The sequence below is a fragment of the Zalophus californianus genome, chromosome 10 (genome assembly GCF_009762305.2).
Source record: "Zalophus californianus isolate mZalCal1 chromosome 10, mZalCal1.pri.v2, whole genome shotgun sequence".
Lineage (NCBI taxonomy): Eukaryota > Metazoa > Chordata > Mammalia > Carnivora > Otariidae > Zalophus > Zalophus californianus.
The window spans coordinates 68,102,170-68,121,178 of NC_045604.1; the positions used below are offsets into that span (position 1 = coordinate 68,102,170).

General features: G+C 60.2%; 1 protein-coding gene across 10 annotated transcripts in view; it reads right to left on the bottom strand.

Annotated features, from left to right (window-relative positions):
• Window positions 1–372: 372 nt before the first annotated feature.
• Window positions 373–19,009, bottom strand: part of CNIH3 (cornichon family AMPA receptor auxiliary protein 3) — a 221,632-nt gene continuing 202,995 nt past the window's right edge. For 8 of the 10 annotated variants that reach the window (XM_027611546.1, XM_027611544.2, XM_027611542.2 and 5 more), the window contains 3 exons: window positions 13,513–13,625; window positions 9,052–9,195; window positions 374–5,033 (listed from right to left, as the gene is read on the bottom strand). In XM_027611546.1, coding sequence (XP_027467347.1) covers window positions 5,006–5,033; window positions 9,052–9,195; window positions 13,513–13,625 — 285 coding nt within the window. In that variant the 3' untranslated portion in view covers window positions 374–5,005. Of the gene's footprint in view, window positions 5,034–9,051; window positions 9,196–13,512; window positions 13,626–19,009 lie in introns of all 10 variants that reach the window. The other 2 variants (XM_027611539.1, XM_027611540.1) reach the window with 1 other exon arrangement.

Consider the following 19,009-nt stretch of genomic DNA (forward strand, 5'->3'; position numbering starts at 1 on the left):
CTCACCGGCCTGCAGAGCCAAGCAGAGAAGAGCTGTGGTTCCCGAGCTTGTTCTGTGTGCAGGCACCCGGGGACGCCCTGGACCCCCGTCAGCCCGACAGGACGGATAACGTGCGGAGTGTGGTCAGTTTTCACCCCAGCATTCACCCAGGACCCAGGTGTCCAGCTGCAGGGCGTGGAAGACCCCAGGGACGGGACCCACCGTCCAGGTGGTGGACAGGAAGGACAGCGGCCCCCAAGGTAATTCAAGGGGCCCAAGTACAAAAGCTTGTTTGCGCTTAGCCGTGTTCCTCACGTTACACGCAGGCCCTCAAGCCTTACAGCTGAAAAGTCTACTGTCCGATCATCTCTAGGGGACAAAAGCGCATAAATGAGAGCCACTGGTGTCACTACCAGTGTGGGAGGCAGGTCCGGCCCCGAGGGCCCTGGACACTGGGCTCTGGTGCATACGCCCTTGGCAGGGCTGGCCACCAGCTGCCACGTGGCCACGGGCTCCTGGAGTGTGGCCATGCCGTGGACGGGCGGACGTGAACCCTGGGTACTGAGGTACCCAACATCCAGCAATGAGCCTGAGGGAGGCATGCAAGGCAGGGGAGGGCACGCGATCTGCTGCAGGTGCGCACGCTCCGACCGGGTCGATCTCAAGTTGCCAGGGCACCCCAGGGAAGACACATAGCGATCCCCCATGAGCACAGCACAGAGCACAGGGCACAGCAAGATATCCTGAAATAACCAGGAGGTGGTGAGTTTTGACTCTACATTACCTTTGTTTTGAATATGATTTATTTCATTGTGAGCTTACGTAAGCCATTTTCATGAGGGCCGTGCTCAGAGCAAGAGCCCTAAGAAAGGTAAGAAGCGGCTCCCACAGCCCAGCACTCGCCAGCTGGGAAGGAAGCCCACGTGGGCGTCACATGGTGGCCGAGGGGTCAGGTTCAGCACAGGAAGACACTCCTGGGGCGCCCAGAGCTATCTGAGCAGAGCTGAACAGGAGCAGAAACGGCCGTGGTGATGTGGGGCAAAGCCCGGGGGGCCTGCTACCCTGCCCGGCTCCTGGGCGCGCCCCGGTGAGCACAGCGGCTGCAGCCCTCTGCCTAAGCCTCGGAGCCCAGGACGCCTGAAACCCGGACTGCTCACACCAGCGCACAGTTTGGAAAGGAGCAGCCCCAGCCCAGGAACAGGAAGGGTTAGGAGGGGTCTGTGCAGTTGTCAAAGCAGCTCCACTCGCCTCTCGAGAGAGAGAACAAAACTGCCCCAACAGCGATAACTTCATTCAACATCAGTGCAATGGCCAAGCCTACAAACAGGAAGCACAGAGGAGGTCTCGAGAGGGCTGAGCTCTGTGCCAGCCGGCCGCAAGACTGGGGGGCAGCTAGCGTTCAATTCCAGGAAGGCTCCCTTCACATCTGTGGGGGGGAGGGAAGCCGAGCGCTGAGCACCAGGGTGCGCTGAGCCCCCTGCACAAGCCCTACGCACATAACTCACTTTTGATGATCGCGACCACGCTAGCAAGGGAGGTAGTCTTGCCCCACCTTACGGACGGGACAGCTCAGTCTCAGAAACTTCAGGAAGCTTGCACAAGACCCCGTAGCTCAGACCCTCCCGAACGCCAGGTCATGTACCCTGAGCTACCGGCTATGGAGACAGCAGGTGCGCCAGCCACACTCCTGGGACAGCGTCCCTCCCGTTCTCCCTCCCCCAGCCCTGTCCAGCATCACCCCTTCAGGAATGCAAGGTGCCCAAGGCCCCGGGGACAAAGAGACGTGGGTTGGAGTCGAGGCTCCATGCATCACTGGTCACCATCACTCACGTAACCTCCACCAGCTTCAGTACTTCAACGATGAACCGGACCCAGGGACGGCCCCTACTTCACGATATTGTTGTGGGGGTTAAGGTGAGACCTTGCCCTGCACGGGGCACATGCCCTGCACGGGGCCTGCACGCAGCAAGCGTTGGAGGGCGGCCATCACAGGCTGGAGAGCACGGCTCGAGGAAGAGGGGTCAGGATACTGCGGCCGGAACAAGGCATCAGGAGGGCAGCTGGTCCAGGTGATGTCCCCCTCCCTCCAGAGGCCCTGGACCTGGATGCACACAGGGCACAGTGAGGACAGCGAGGGGGACCCACCTCCCACAGAGGGGGCATCTCTTACCTGACTTCCCACGTGCAGGGCACTCTTCCCGGTTCTTTGCAAATATGACCTCATTTAATCTAACAGGTCAGTGTAGTGGGTGTCATCATCCACCTCACTTAGTGACGTGGAAAGTGACCCCCCCAAGTTCTGCTCTGCCCCTTTGGGCACAGCTAGGCCTATGGCTCTGCCTCTCCAAGGAAACGGGAATCGGGTCCCCACGGCACCTTCCCTGATGCCTGCGCCCCTGAGAACCTCTCTCCCGGTGCCCAGAGCCGTGCCGGGCAGGGAGAGCCGTGCATCAGCGCTTTGGGATGTACCCAGGGCACTGTCCCCTGCTCTGCCCTCCCCCCGACTGTGGGACAAACATGGACAGGTGAAGATATCCCAGCAGGCAACGTTATGGGGCGGGGGGCACACCGGGCTTCGATGCTGGCCCCAGCTCTGCCCGCCCCTCCCTCGCTGAGGGCCTCTGAGGTCCCAGAACATCATCATCTATAAACACAGGTAATGTCGACCCCACAGTGCCACAAGGAGGCGAGTGCCTGGAGTAACGGCCGACACCTCGGTTCAGAGCTGTGGTCACCATCCCCCACTCAGGCGCAGCCCTGAGCCCCGGTCTGGCTCGGTCCCTGGGGCAGGCTCACCCACCCGAGCCTCCCTGGCTTCCTGGTCGGTAACCCCAACCTGCTTTGTGGGGTCGCCGTGGGCCAGGCGAGGTCATGGCACCCAGCGCGGCTCCAGCAGCTGTTCACCCCTGCGCTCATGATTAGCTCTCGCAGGACCCGAAAACCAGCTCAAGCCCCCACCAGACCAGCGGAGATGGTTCGGGTTCGCAGCTTGTGGGAGGGGAGCACTGGGGTGTTCGTGCCCTTGCAGCTCTTCCAGCTTTCAGGGGACCCCCCGGGGAAGAACCCACCACGGCAAAGCAAGGCTGAGGCCTGCACAGAAGGAACAGAAACCAGGCACTTTGTCTATAGCTCTGTGTCTTTAAATCTCCTTTTCTCCAAAAGTGTACGCTAATCCAACTGTCGCAGGGGCCTAAGCTACTTCGCTGGCTCTCGGTGATGGAAAGGACATGGGGTTTTGAAGTCAGATGACCTGGGTGTAAAGGCAGGTCTGTGGCTGCTGAGTGACCACGGGTAAGTCGCTTACCCTTTCTCAGCTTCTGCCTCCTCCCTTAGAAAATGGGAAAAAGAAGAGTATCGACCTCATAGGACCGTGAGGAAGGTCAAAGAGGACATGAAAGCAACCTAGGCAAATGTGGGCTACCCTTCACTGCGGAGAAGGCAATGTTCAAGGTTCCGTCTCAGGAATCAGAACCTCGGGAAGTCGGTGGTCCTCCTCTATGGGTCTGAGCTCCCTACTTCCATTTCAGTGGTCCCTGTGTACCTGTGTCTGCTATTACGGACCACTTCGCATCTCTCTGGAAGGAGGCAAAATACAACAGCAAACAAAGCAGCTCCAGAGTGAGAAGTATGGCAGGTCAAGGGCTGTCGCAGCCGGTCTTCTCAGGAATGGGGTCAGAGACAAGGCCAGCTGGCCCCATAGGCAGCTCGCCCCCCAGCCCCAGCTACCCAGCCTGGACAAAGGGGAGTCTGGTCCCCAAAATACTGCCCAGAATCCCCTGGTTTTATACCTTCAGCCTCAGAGCGGAAGTCTGAGTTTTGTTCTCTATACAATTTTTAGAAGCAAAACGCCTTTTGGAAGATTTTTTTCTAATGTGCCAACCCTGCAGAGCCGAATGCAGCCTGTCATGGGGTTTAAACGAGACCAGTCAGGTAGGTGAGACACTGGACCGGCCACCGCATGCAAACGTGCGCACAGCATGTCACACCATCATTCATAAACCGGAGTCACGGGCCTCCGCCGGGAGCCAGACACAGGTATATACCTAAGCAGCCTGTGTGTGTCCAACAGAAGCAAGCAAGCAAGTTCGGGGAACAAGGTGGAAATCACTGTGCCCAATTCAAACGTGGAACATCTCAGCCTTATCATTATTTACAAGCTCCTAGAACAATGGCTACCCACAGAGGACAGACTGTCAAATGGAAAATTCTCAACAAGCGAATGTCCCCGCGTGAATGATGCAGCAACATATGACCATGCCGTGTCACTTCCTGGCCGCCGGCCACACGGGCACAGCGCAGGGATCACAGTGCTTTCTGGGCGCGTGGCTGCTCGGGGTCCTCGACTCGGGGCGGCTGTGACAGTGTGGAGCCATCGATCTGCGCTCATGGGTTCTGTGGTGCTCTGGATTGACAGCCCAAGAATACAGTTCGTGGGGGCCAAGAACTAACACTTTGAACCTGTGAACATTTTACAAAATCATTCTTCCCTCGGATTCCCGCCTCCCCCTGACTTTGGACATAACTCAGGATGGACGGACGGCCTCGCGCTGTGTTCCTGGCGTCGCGGAGCCGGCTCTCCCACCACAGAGTGCACAAACAGCCTGCGGGCTCGGGGCTGGTCAGGGCTCAGAGGCCAATGTCTGTGCCCTCCAGGCCGTCCCACGGAAGCGCGGGCCATGGCCAGGAGTCAGAAGAAACACGAGAGGCTCAGGGAGTGCCACACACTCGGCCTGGATCCTGGGTCATTCCGTCCTGGGCAGGCCCCGTGCAGCCTGTCAGCCTGTCACCCCGCGGTCCCGGGGCTCCGCGTGCACGGCACGGAGATGTCGCAGAGGTGCGTGTTGCTCAGGAAGCAGCAGTCCTCGCCCAGGAGAGGGCCCATGGTCCCGAAGGGACCGCACCCCGAGTGCACGGCCCCTTGGCCCACCACTGCTGCAGAAACCCTCAGTCCGCAGCTGTCTCTCATGCGTCCCCGTCTGGGCCCGGCTCCTGCGAACTCAGCCTCGGAGGACGTGCGCGGTCTGAGTTAAGAGCTCACTAGCGTGTAGATCATGCTGAATGCAGAGAGAAAAGGAAGAGAAGGAGTGAGCGGGAGCCCGCGAGGGACTCAGACTGACCCTCACCCGAGGGTCCTTCACGAAGCCAGATCCTGTGGCTTCTTTCTCGTCCCGACCCTGGAGCATCTACTCCCCCCCAACTGGCCCCACTACTTCCCACCCCACTGGACTAACCCTGTGCTGTGAGCGTGCACCGAGTCCCTGCGGTAGAAGATGCGACTGCTGAGTGCAGCTGATTATCTTCATCCGCATGGTTATCATGGCCTGTGCCTCCTTCCTGCAGGTCCGGACCCCCGGGCTGAGGCGTGCGGTGGTCCTCTCCACCCCACCCACCTCTCTGATACCACACGATACCCCACGCCGGAAAGAGGCCTGTCATCACCATTCTGAGGCCCGACGTGTGAACGCAGGCCCTCGGGGCATACAAACGACACGAATTCTGACCTGGGTCAATCCCTGGCCCTCCTGTGTTTAATGGAATGCACACATTAAACGTGCATTAGGAGCATGTCTGCTACGGTGGTGCCCCAACACGACCAGGGAAGGAGTCACGCATCTCTGTGCTTTTAAGAAGGGCTGCAGGCTAATTCTGCAACATCGGGGTACATTCCACACCAAAATATACCACTTTGCCTTCCTGGCACAAAGAAAAACCACCACCCGTTCACATTATAGAGAGGAAAAAGGGTCATCTGAGAAAGAAAACCAAGGGGAAGAAAGAGTGCTTCACTTCTAACCCTATCGAGTTTCCAAGGCCCTACGAGCTCCTCGGAGCAGCTGAAGTTCTATCTCTGCGAACCCGGTTCACCACGTGTCCACAGAGCATCACTGGCCAGGCCCAAGCTGGAGGGTCTCCCTGCACTCAGGGGAGCCGGGGGTCACGTGAGAAGCGGACCATCGCTCAAGGTCACAGAGCCAGGGAGGCAAGGCAAGGAGCCATGTCCCACATCTCTCCGTGGTGCTACCGAGTGGGGTTACAGATGCCCTTTACCCGCTCTACTCACTTTCAGACGTTCAGCCACTCATTCACCATTATTGAGTGCCTCCTTCATGCCACGCACCATTCTTGGTGCTGACAGACAATGGTGAGCGTGCAGCCCGACACCTGCCTCGAGGGACAGCCAAGCTGCAGCAATAACAAGGAGCTCGTGAGCACCTACTGTGTGCCACGCTGCGGCCAGGGCATCACAAACACACAGGCGAATGAGACAGACGGGGTGTCTGCCATCAAGTCGGCCAAAGAGAAGATAATCATAGAGGGAGAGGAATACACATGAAGGAGGCAGCCATGACCCAGAGCAATGTGCGAGAGGCTGGTGCCACCTCACCCTCCTGGCTTGAGAGATGGTTCCGAGGCGCAGGCAGACCGTCCACCCTGGACTAACCCGCCAGTGTTTCCGTTTCTGTTGGCTAGGATCCACCCCAGGAACCTGCAAGCATCTCCTGGTCCACGGGGCACATGCTGGGGTGGTTAGCACATGATGCCAAGAGGAGTCCAGGCTCTGGGGCAAGACAAACACATCTCAGCTAGGGCCTCGGACACATTTCTCAATCTCTGTGAGGTCCTGTGAAATGCCAACCCCACCTTGACAGGGTCCCTGCAGCTGTCACTTCAGTCCGTCACTGTGCTCAGCTTGGACGCAGCTATCCACCTGCGTGGGTCCCCCTTTCCCCCACAAGAGTGGCCAGGGCTGATGGTCCTATGCGCCCACAAGCCCTGGCTCCAGGGGGCTGGGAGTTCTGGGGCGGGAGACACAGGGTCTTTGAGGAGCTCGGCAGAGCCCTGGACGCCGGGTTCAACAAAGAAGGGGGAGCCCCGGCTGCCACCCAGGGTCCCGCGAGGCAGGGAACGGTTGCTCTAGTTTTGTTTTAGCAACAAAGTAATTAACAAATTCAACATGAGGGCAGAGCCAGACTGAACGGAAGAACAGACAGCCAACCGGAATGTCTGGGACACAAGGTTTACAGGATGATCACACTCAGGCAATGGTCAGGAGCCACCCCGCGTGCCCGCCACCACCCCTTCGTGCCCCCTCCCGCTCCCCGCAGCCCCGCCGCCCCCTCGCGCCCCCTCTCGCCCCCCGCCCCTTCCATCCCCCGCCACCCCCTCACGCCCCCCCCGCCCCCTGCAGCACTGGAGCAGTCCCCTGGCGCCCCCTTCCACCCCCCACCGCCCCCTCGCGCCCCCCGCAGCCCCACAGGAAGGGAGGAGCTACTTTGCGCGCCTTCCCAGGTCTTCTTTCCCACAACAGACGGATGCTGGCAACACAACTGAAATGAGGGGGCGTGACCTGCCTCCATCTCCATCTGGACTAGGGTGGACTCCAGACGAACGGGGAAGGAGCCTGGGGGGCACGGCTGCCTCTGGGGCAGGCTCCTGACTCTGCAGTGGGGGCATCTGCAGATCCCCACAGAGGAGGCTGAGCTCACTCCAGCACCTCACATTAGCCCACGGTGTCAAGTCCTTAAGCCTGGAGGGCTGGGGCCACCCTCTATGGGCTTCCCAAGGCAGGAACCAGCCTGAGCGAGCTTCAGTGCTAGAAAGTTCTGAGTCGGAGTCAGAGAGACCCGGGTAGATCTGCTGGGTGCCTCAGAAACCTCCAGAGATGCTTCAGAGACCCTCGGGCTCCTTGTACATTGAAGCAGACAATGTCCCAGGACCCTCCATAGAGAAGGAGAGGGGAAGGGGTCACCCTGAGCCTGGACCAACGCTGACCCCAAGGAGAATGTGCTAGAACTCTGACTCCCCTCCAAGGGGAGTTATCCCAGAGGTATGTTACACGCCCGGAGGCTCTGAGTCTTCTGGACACTGGGACACGCTGGGGTGAGGGGGCAAACCCAAGCAGCACCTCTGGGGTGGGGGACAGGTCTCACCCCCAGGGAGGATGCCCACCCCCGAAATCCTGAGTCAGCAGATCCAAGCCCAGGAATCTGCACTTTTCAGAAGCACACCCACCTTCCCCCCCCTGCTTCTGATGCAGGAAGCCCAAAGAGCACACTTTGATGAGACTTTTCTAGAGCTTTCCTGAGACAGTGCAGAGCTCCGTGTTTGGGATCGGACTCGAGAGGCACTCTTAGCTGTGACATGGGAAAACATCGGACGTCTGGGATTCCGTTTCCTGATTGTCACCAAGTGGGCAATGAAGGCCTTTAGCCCCCGGACTGAGCGGTATATACCAAGCTCCTGGCTTGAAGCATGGCTCATTTTTAAGTGTGGATAAATGCAGCCACTCCCCAGCCCACCCCAAGCCTGGGGCGGCCTCGCTAACACCCCACCCTCCTCTTCCTCACGTGGCTAGCACCAACAGCAGCACCGGGACACCGGCAGCTTTCCTGGCCAAACGCAGGTAGACACCGCGTAGTGAGGTGGCAGGTGAGGTGCCCCAGAAATGAGCCCAAAGAGGAACAGGAGGGAGACGCTTTCAGAGAAGGTGCTCTCAGGGCCTGGCCATGGGCAGTCTGCTTTCAGCCATCTGCCTCGCTTAGACCGCTCTGTGCAGAGGTGCAGACATGGGGGGTTGCTGAACGATCGCAAAGTCAGCATGGTCTACCTCATCAGCGAGTTACATAACATTGGCAGAGTCGTGAGCCTAAGCACTCAGTGACCCCGCATGCCCCTTTGAGATGCGTAACCGCCCCCCCCGGGTCTCTGTTCTGTTCCCCAGATGCTTCCACGTGGGCTAGGGGCCACAGGGGACCCAAGTGGCTGAGCTGGGGATGGAGCCCTATGGGGAAGGAGTGACCAGCTGCGTGTCACCAACAGCCTCCCCAGAGGTGTGGGGACAACGTGTTTCTCTGTGAGGCCCGGCGGATGGGCCCACTAGGGGCCAGGCCTCCTGCAGGACCCGCCACCCCTCATGCCTCCGTGCACGAGCCCAGGCTCCCAACTGAGTCAGACAGCTGGCATCAGACCCCTGTGGCTGCGACCCCCACCCTCACAGCCCACCCCCACCCCAAGAGCAGGAGGCACAAAGCGCCTGCAGGACCCAAAGTGCCAGGAGGGACACACACTCACCAGTAAAGGTAGTAGAAGAAGGACAGCAGATAGAACGCCAGTTTGCACCAGGCCTCCTTCTGACAGTAGCTCAAGGTGTCCGCATTCATGACTGCCGGCGGGTCGTAGGCGAGCTCCGAGCTGTCCGCTGGACAGTGGAAATACCTGCGGGGACAGAGGACACAGCGTCCTTGGCCCTGGGGCTCGGAAGGGCATCCGAGGGATCTCTGTGAAGCAGCGTTCCGCCGCTGCCTGCATCACGGCCCGGCACTGAGGGCTGCTCCCAGACACGGAGACCCGCCAGCATCACGGGCACCGCGCCCACAGACAGCTGCTCCGAAGGAAGGAAACTGAGTCACCTGGCGGCACCGAGAAGAGCCTCCTTGCTCCAGGGCTGTGGGCACCCCTGTGGGCGTTAGCCCAGACCAGGGTGGCGACACGCAGGGCGGCATCACCCCCGACCATGTTCTACCCTGATCATTAATGACTCTGGGTGTCATGCTGTCCTCCACGCAGACCTGCTTTTCAAATCCGGAACACTGGGGGAGAGATGTCACACTCCCGCGGGAGCACGATGGGGTTCAGACACTTTTCTTCTTGGAGAAGGACCCAGAACAGCCAAAGAGCATTGACCATGGAGCGGGGGTAGCAGCAGAAGGACCCAGGGGAAACGAAACCACAGGGTGTGGGACAGAGGGAAGCTGAACCAAGTTTTGTTTCTGTGGAAACACCCAGCAGAGGCCGGGACTCTGGTGGTGAGGCTGGGCGGGACTCGAGGGCCACCCCGTGGCTGACCTCTGGTCCCCCCGGCATGGCCTCGGCGGGCTGCTGTCTGTCACTTAGGTGAAGGAGGTCGGAGGCCGGGCCGGAGAGGGGCCCCGAGCAGATGACTTCTGGGCTCAGAGGGTGCCCTGTAACCAGGAACACGGGACCGCTGTTCCGGCCCGACCTCACCCCCCAGAGGACAGCGACAGCGACAGTCATCACAGGGTGCCAGGAGGACGGTGCAAGCTGGGTTCAGTGATGCCTGCCGCTCACAGCTCTCCAGGCCACACTCCTCGCTTCCCCGGGAGCACATTCCAAACCCACTGGCCTTGCGGAGACCTCGCTCCGTGGGGACAGGGGCAGCCAGGGGGCCAAGCGGCTCTGTGGAGAGAGTCAGGGCTCTGTGGCTATCGGCCACCAGACTGACCTTCCCCTAGCCAGCCATTGACCCCTCCGAGTCTCAGCTTTGTCGTCTGTAAAATGGGGACAGAAGTGCAGAGACAACTGGGTGCTGGATGCAATACTCTGCCAAGAACGGGACCGGATGGAGGTGCCCCACTGCTTTCCTCCAGCGCCTGAGAGCAGGGCGGGTGGGCCGGGCCCGTGGGACAACGTCCTGGCCTGGGCCGGGGGGAGGCAGGAGCAGAAGCCCAAGGAAGACTGTTTTCAGGGACTCTGATCTTCAAAGGAACCCTCTCCTCATTTTCATTTTCGTTTTCTGAGCACTTAGGAATTGCAAGTAGGCTAGTCGCTCAGACAAGGTCCGTCCCACCCTGGGGCGAGGAGACCGCAGCCCCTCCCTCACCTGCGCGCAAGGATGCCCCCGTGCCCCCTTCCCCCGACCTGGGCTCCCCAAGGGGGCAGAGCGATGGCCCGACAAACAGGGCACCAGTCAGAGTCTTGTGAACGCACCACGTCTTTGATACCCGGGCTGACAGGGGAGCGAGCCGGGGGACCCGGACGCTGACTGATCCATACAGAGGCGGGGCTGAGCCGGGCCCTGCCCTGTCCTGGCTCCGCGACCGGGTGGTGCCTTAGCCTTGGGAGCTGCTGGGTCCCACCCCCCACCCATGGGTGAAACAGAGAAGGGGCCACGGCTCTCGCCCAGCTGTGTGGGTACTGGGTGAGCTAAGCCCGCACAGTCCCTGAGCCGGCAGGGACTACATTCCAATGCCACCTTGCTCCCACCCGACTGCTCTCCAAGCGCAGACTGCAGGGGCTTACCCTCACTCCAAACAGGACGCTCTCTGGGCGCCTGGGGGGCGCGGCCGGTTAGGAGTCTGCCTTCAGCTCAGGTCAAGATCCCCGGGTCCTGGGCTTCTCCCTCTCCCCTTCTCCCTCTGCCCCTCCCCCTGCTTGTGTGCGTGCGCTGCGTTCTCGTGTTCCCTCTCTCTCTCTCTCTCTCTCTCTCGTTTGCTCTCTTTATATAGCAAATAAATAAATAAAATCTTTATAAAAAAAAAAAGCACAGGACTTTCTTGTGTAACTGAGTCATTTCCCTTTCTCCATAACCTGCACTTTGTCAGTCCTCCCGACCCCCGTCAGGGGCGCCATCCCCTCCCAGCCCGCAGCTTCCAGGCTACCTCTGCCCCGCCCACGGCACCTGCTCACCGGCCAAGGCCAAGTCCACCTCCACGTGAACTCTCTGCCCTTCCGACTCCCATCGCTCTGCCGCACTGGGGTCAAGTCCATCCTCTCTTCACCTGCGATGCCACAGTGACGTCCTAATTCCAGGTCCACAAGTTTATGCTCCTGTCCGTCCTCCCCACGGCTGCCACCGGCCGTTTTCCTAAAACTCAGATCAGGCAATGCCACTTTCTCCCCCAAAAAGCTTCTGAGCGCTTCCATTTCCTGCAGAATACGTTCATTCCAACTTCCCCAGCAGAGACTTTCGGACCCTCCACCCCTGGTCCCTCTGCTGTCTGTCAAGCCCACGTCCATTCGCCTCCCTCCGAGGACCCTGCATCCAGTCTGGCTGAACCAGGGCCCTTCCCCAGCACACCGAGTGCTGTCTCACCTCCGAGCCTGTGCCTACGTTAGCCCCCCAGCCTGCAGACTTCGCTCCCAGCCTGCAGACTTCACTCCCCAACCTGCAGACTTCACTCCCCAACCTGCAGACTTCACTCCCCAACCTGCAAACTTCACTCCCCAACCTGCAGACTTCGCAGCGCCCCCAATCTGCAGACTTCACTCTGCAACCTGCAGACTTTGTCTACCAGCCTGCAGACTTTGCCGTACCCCCAGCCTGCAGACTTCGCCCCCCAGCCTGCAGAGCCAGCAGTGCCCCTCTGCCAGTCTAACTTACACGCTCGTTTCTCTGCACGCCTGCGTGTATTCCTCACATCCGCTAAGAACCTACTTCCCTCTGCCACCAGCATGCACGCTCCTCGAAGGTAAAGATTCTATCTCACATCCACGCTGGGATCCCCTGCCATGCCTGGCATGGGGCGTGTCTCCCGTGTTTGCTAGATGAAGGAGTGCGTGCTCCCGCCGTGACAAATGCAGGCTACGTTTTACAGTAAAATAACAGTGAGGAGATGTTTGCAGGACAGAAACTCGGGGAGCAAGGGGTCAGGGGTGGTCGATTCACCTGCACAGCTGTCTTCTTTACTTTGGTTCCCCCTTCCTACGTCCTAGGTCCAGACAGTGACCGTATTTTACTAAAAGCCCAAATCACGTGACCTGATGCACAGTCTTGACAGAGAATAGAATATTCAAATTCAGAACTGTCCCAGAAAATCCAGCCCATCTGGCAGGTGCTTTTTTATTAAGATACAATTCGGGGGTGCCTGGGTGGCTCAGTCTGTTGAGTGTCTGACTTGGTTTTGGCTCAGGTTGTGATCTCAGGGTCATGAGATACAGCCCTGGGTCAGGCTCCATGCTGGGGGCAGAGCCTGCTTGGAGTTCTCTCTCTGCCCCCCTCTCTACCTCTCTAGGATAAATAAATAAATCTTTTTTCCAAAAAAAAATATATAAGTCACATACCAGAAAATTCACCTTCTTAAAGTTTACAACGCAGGGATTGTTAGCATGTTCATAGAGTTGTCCACTGTCAGCTGTATCTAGTTCAGAACATAGTCACAACTGAAGAAGACCCGTCCCCGTCAGCCGTCCGCCGTCCCCATCAGCCATCCCCCATCCCCCGTCCCCGTCAGCCGTCCGCCGTCCCCCGTCCCCATCAGCCATCCCCCATCCCCCGTCCCCATCAGCCATCCCCCATCCCCTGTCCCCATCCCCTCCTGGCCCGTGGCAACCACCCACCTACTTCCCTTCTCTTCAGAGTTGCCCATTCTGGACCTTTCACATAAACAGCCTCTTGTGACCAGCTTCTTTCCCTTGCGTGTTTTCGAGGCTCATCTGTGTCTCAGCGCGTGTCAGTACGTCATGGCCTTTTACTACCAAATCATGCGCCCTTGCAAGGACATGCCGTGTTTTGCTTATCCATTGCTCTGTTGGCAGCAATCTGGATTGTTTCCCTTTGGGGACAATTGTGAATCCTGCTGCAGGGGCTCTTAACACTGATCCCGGAGGGACGGAGCCGGTAAGAAGGGCCGCCGTCTGGGAGTGGCTTGGGAAGAAGGCTGTGGAGAACGGGTCTCCGAAGGGCAGGGAAGAGAGGGAGGCACAGGCGGCTGGTCTGTTTGGGGGACAGTGTCCCTGAGGACCGGCTGCCCATGCAGAAAGGAGGGAGCCCAGAGCAGTCCCAGGCAGACTCACCTCCAGAAGTGATAGAAAAGTAGAGGGACATTCAGCCCCAGGGTGAGCCACTCCTGAGCGCACAGGAACATGATGCAGAAGAGGCTGTGGATGGAGTATTCCGGAAGCACCAACTGCAGGGGAGCAGAGACACAGGCCTGCGTCAGCAGGAGGGAGAGTCACTCCATCCCACAGGCCATGCTGGCGACCCCAAGGCCGCCCTGACACTGTGGCCCAGCTCTGCTCCGTTCTCCTCGTTGGGGTCCCGGAGCCATGCTTTATACCCAAGTCCAACAGACACAGGCTCTCAGCACCTACTTACCGGAATGGGGCCCTTGCTTCTGGGGGTCACCCCTGCGTGGTCACGGAAGGCGGGAGGAGACACCCCCAGAGGGTCTCCACGGTTCTGTAACTGCCCTGCTCCTGGCTTCCCAGTCCCTACATACCCTCCTACACACACTCACAAACCTACAGCAAACGTGTGTATTTGTTTCAAATGGAGGTGGGCCAGGGAAGCATCAAGAAACAGCACCTCGCCTGATGTGGGTGGCCCGGGGGGGCCCGAGAGAATGACCAGCAGTGACAAAGGAGGAGAGAGAGGCCAGCCGGGACCAGGAACGGGCCAAAGCTGGGGGACCAGCAGGAAGACCGAGCTCCCCAAGCCCCCAGAGCAGCCACGCGGGGGTTAACGGTAAAAAGAGCTTCAAGTCATGAACTCCCCAGGGTGTTCAACAGAAATCAAAGTTGTAACAGAGATCACAGCAGCTGTAAAGGAGAAACTGGTCCCCAGACCAGTGAAGACACCCCAAGTTGGAGAGGGGAGTCACCCTCCTCCCCCTCACAGAGGCCCATGTACGTAGCATGTATGCTCCGCGCTCCTAGAAAAATCCAGACAGCCTTGGGGGCTCATCTCTAATGCCGCTTCCTAAGGGAAGCCGAGCCCAGACCACCCACCCCGCACCCACACCCCCTGCGGCCCCAGGCCCACAGCGTGCTCCCTGACCTCCCCCGCTGAGTCAGCACCCTCCTCCCTCCCCCAACACACCCCCCAGCCCCCGCGCTCCCTCTTCTCAGCCGGTGTGCAAAGCTCTTTGCACTTAGTAGATACTGAGCGAGCACGAGATACGCTGAGCTGACCCGGGACATGGGTCCGCGGCACGGCCAGCTGGCGTGAGGGCCCCAGCCTGCGCTCACCCACCAGGCCTTCTGTGGGCGGGAACAGACGGCCTCACACTGTCCCATCTGGGTACCACTCACGACTCTGGGCTCCCTCACCCCTCCCTTTGGTCTCGGGGGTTGGCTGCCCCAGATGACCATGCACAGGGAGATGCGCATAAAAAATACACGCATGTGAGGCACGCGTGTAAGAGATGCATTCTGTAAGCAAACGGCACCTTCCTGACTCGCATCTGCTCAAGAACGAACGCGTTGACCCACGCGGATCGAGGAGCCCTGGAATCCGGCTGACAGGCCCAGCTCTGTGGCCCCAGGGCACCATCGGCACAGCCAGCCTGGGGGCCAGCAGAGCTGGGTTTGCCCCTCTCTCCCCAGCGTCGGCCCGCCTCATGAGCACGGCCAGCGTGGCGCGGCTGGGGGACTGTGGGGCCATCTCAGTCCTCCCCATGCGGCAACTGGACTGGACGCACCCTCTTCTGTGAGCTCACCTGGTACATACAGATCGCCCTGACCCCTGACCCCCAGGCAAACCCTCAACCCCAAGCCACCCTCCGCACTGGAGAACATTGGGTTTTCCCAGGAAAAGCTGCCAGATAGCGCCGATCTCATTCTTCTCCCCACAACGCACAGAGGAGCTGGCTCACGCAGGTGCAGTCTGTGCAAGTCGCCGGTCTCACGGCGAGTGTCACCGTGCCCCGCTCACGGAGCTAGATGCGCTGCACACGCGACCCATGCAGACCCCACGGAGCTGGACGGGGGGAATGGAGGGATGCTGGGAAGGGCGAGGAGACCTTGCCACGGAGGGAAGCCAGGGGCCCGCATTCGGGGACAGGAGCCGGGGGCACAGCAGAGAGTCGGCAGGAGCTAATGGCGGGGGAGGTCAGCACAAGATGCCTGCAAGGGCCACTAACTCACCACGGGGCAGCACGGAGGCCGGCCTGACGCGAGCCAAGCCGGGGCAGAGGTGAGGTGACACCCCGCTGCCAGGACCTAGCGCCGAGCCCAGCTCGCACACTCGCCCAGGAAGACCTCACCGATTTCGCCACGCCCCAACTTCTTCCGTCACTCCACCTATCCTGACTCCCTGCCCAGGCCCCAGGCCTCACCTCCTCGTCCTGGAGGACATTTCCACCCGGATACTGCCCGACCACCGCGTGCTGAAAACCCCCGTTCCTCCAGCCCCTGGAAACCCACCTACTCGGACTCCAGTCTGCTTCCAAATCTTCCCATTTCTCCTCCACACCCACTTGTGGTGTTTTCCCTTTGCCCCAGTACCGCCCCCACTGGTCTGGACCCCTGCACCCTTTCCCATGGCCAGGGCAAGAACCTTCTGGCAGGTTTCTGTCCTTGAACACATGCCCCGCCCCCCCGCCCAGCAGAGCAGTCACGTCTCCCCTGCACACGCCCCTGGGCTCGGCTCCCGAATCCACAGACTTGGTCTCCCGGCCATTTTACATGTGTTCAAAGTGGTTCACTGGTGTACCTATTCATTCCTGGCGCTGGCCCACAAAGATCTGCGGACTGGTAGCCTGTGGATTCGGGGAGCCGGATACAGTGATGCCGCCCTTTGTCCTCACCTCGGGACGCCTGGACGCTCTCCCAGCCCGCACAGCGGGGGATGTGGGACGATCCCACGATGGGACCCCCGAGATGGGGGGATGGGAAGACGGTGAGGACCATGCCCGCCCCACGGCTGCACACCTGCTCCCGCCCCCCACCACACATCCCCGGCGGACGGGCTCGCCGAGCTGCTGGCAGAAGCGTGCCTGGGACCAGACATCCCAAGAGGCACACGGGAAGCAACGGGGAAGGTCCCAGGGCTGAGTGCAGCTTGCGGGGAGTGGCAGCTGTGAGACCCAGTCTCCGTGGACTCAGACAACAAGCTTTTCAGCTGTGACCGCGTGGGGCTAAAAATATTAGCCCGCTATCTCCAAGTGTTCTATAAGTTCTGGCGGCCACATAATGATCTCTCTGTGGTGCTGAGCACGTTGGGTCTTTCCTCCCTCATCCGTAAACACCAGCATTGATGACCTTCCAACGAGGCTGCTGGGGGACACAGCTTCTCCCACGGAGGAGGCTGCTCTCAGAGGTGGAGCAGTGTCGAAGGGGGAGGTGCGCCGTCGTGATGAACGGGACCATCACTATCACTAACAATCACACACCCCTAATCCCAGTCTCGGGTAGGTCCCTTGTCCCTCTTACCCAGAACTGATTTTGGTTTCCTGATTCTCCACCCAGTCTCCTCTGAACCGCAACCCCACCCCTGCGAAAACCAAGCCCCCGGCTGTCTCAAGGGGGGAGAGAAACCAAACCTGCCTCTCCAACCAGGAAAGCCCAGGCCCTGCCTGTTTTCAAGGACACCGGACAAGGACATCCTGTGTCTATCTGCCCCAGGGCCAATGGGTGTGAAAAGAAAGGATAATGTCCTTTCGTCTGATTCCCCGAACCAGGAGCCCTCCTGGGATGAGCAGGGAGGAGGCAATTTTCTCATAAGCGTCCAGGTGGAGACACCTGCTTGCAGGTCCCCAGGTGAATAATCGCACCCCTGGTTCACCTCAGGGGAGGGGCGGTGGGAAGGAGGGAAAGAAAGGTCGCTTGCCTGGGAAGCTGGAATTTCGCTGAACTGGGAGACGAGAAGAGCATCCCAAGCGCTGGCAGGAAACCCTCTTCTGAGTCCCTCCGCTCCAAGGAGGACACTTTCTCTGTAGTCGCTCTGGGCGGAGGGCTCCTGGAGGGCAGCCGGGCAAGAGCCCAGGCCAGCTGCGGACGGGGAGGGGGGGCAGCCTGGGCTCCCAGGCAGGCCCCCCAGCGGCGCGGCCCCCTGCAGGCCTTAGACGGCATCATTAGCAGAGACCCCAACGGCTAGGCTTGTGGTTGGGCTGAGCTGAGCATTGCCCATTTCATGGTGCCAGCCAGTTGAAGCTTTCGCCCTCCTGGAATGTGCACCGATGTTCATCAAATACTCTAAGGGGTGAGCGGATGACTCTGGTACATAAGCGCCCGGCCCAGAGTCACCTCATCTAGAACCGTAATTTGAAAAGCCGCCATAAACCAGTCTCATGCTTGCTGAGGCCTGTCCCCAGGGACCCCAGGCCTCGCTCTGAGCCCCGCAGAGCCAGCAGCAATCCTGGGTGCCTGGGCCGAGTGTGGCTGTCCCTTGTCAGGGTCAGGGTCAGGGTCAGGCCCGCATGGCTGATCCCGGGGACTGGGCCCTGCCTCCAGGGAAGTCAGTCCCCGATCATTTCCCTGTGGGCCTGTTCTGAACACCAGGAACCCCAGGAGAATGGGAGGCAGACAGCGAGAGAAGGACTTGCCTGCCTGGGTCCCAGCACATAAGGACAGAAGGATTTGCCTTCCCTGGGGAGGCTGGTGGTCAGCGAGGGCACGGAGGTGGCCCAGGAGCCAAGAAGCGTGGTTTCCAGCCCCCCCACGTTCCAGCCCCGTGGAGCCCTCCCACCCTGTCCTTGCCCCTCCCTCCCTGAGCACATTTCATCCAAACAGGAGTCTCCGCGGCCTTCTTGCCCACCCACACGGACTCACTTCTCTGCAACAGAGGCCAGGGAGAGAAAGTGGGGAGCGATCCCACACCCCCCTGCCCACTGCACCTAGCTCCCCAGCGTGTGGACGGCCCAGTTCACAGCTCAGCCCGGAGGCCCCGGCTGGGAGCCGGCTGGGCGCTTGACCGAGCTGTGCCACCTGTCGTACGTGCCCTAAGGGGTGAGCGGATGACTCTGGTACATAAGCACCCGGCCCAGAATCCCGCGGCCACCTCAGGCTACTCGGGCTCCCCCCACCCTGCCCCAGCCCCCAGAACCACTGGTCCTTCCTGCCCTGACTGCCCCTGGGACCAGCTCCCAGCCCTGACTGGTGGCCGTCGGCTTGGCACCTCTGGCCCCGCTGTCACTGCCCGTGGGCCCCAACCGCCAGCCGTACCACCTGCTGGTGACACAAGCCAACTGGGGAAACCCGCCCCCCCCTCACCGATCCAGGAGGGAAGTGTGTGTGTCCAACCCCTCGAGGAAGCAGGTTCCTTCCATCTGAAATCACAGGGGTCTCAGCTCTGTTTCTGGAGGAGAGGGAAGCTGGGAACAGAGGGGACAGAGTGGGCTTTGCTAAGGGCTCCCCTCCCCTCCCCCAGCCCATTTCCTTAAGCAGCTCAAACCTCCCGTACTTCTGAATCAGCTGGGGGTGTTGCTGAAGCACACACGGCTGGGGCCCACCCCCAGAGGTTCAGATTTTGTAGGTCTGGGCGGGGGGCGGGGGGGGTTCCCAACGGATCCCAGGGACCCACCCAGCATCACCAGCATCGCCTGGGAGCTTGTGAGAAATGCAGAACTGGGAC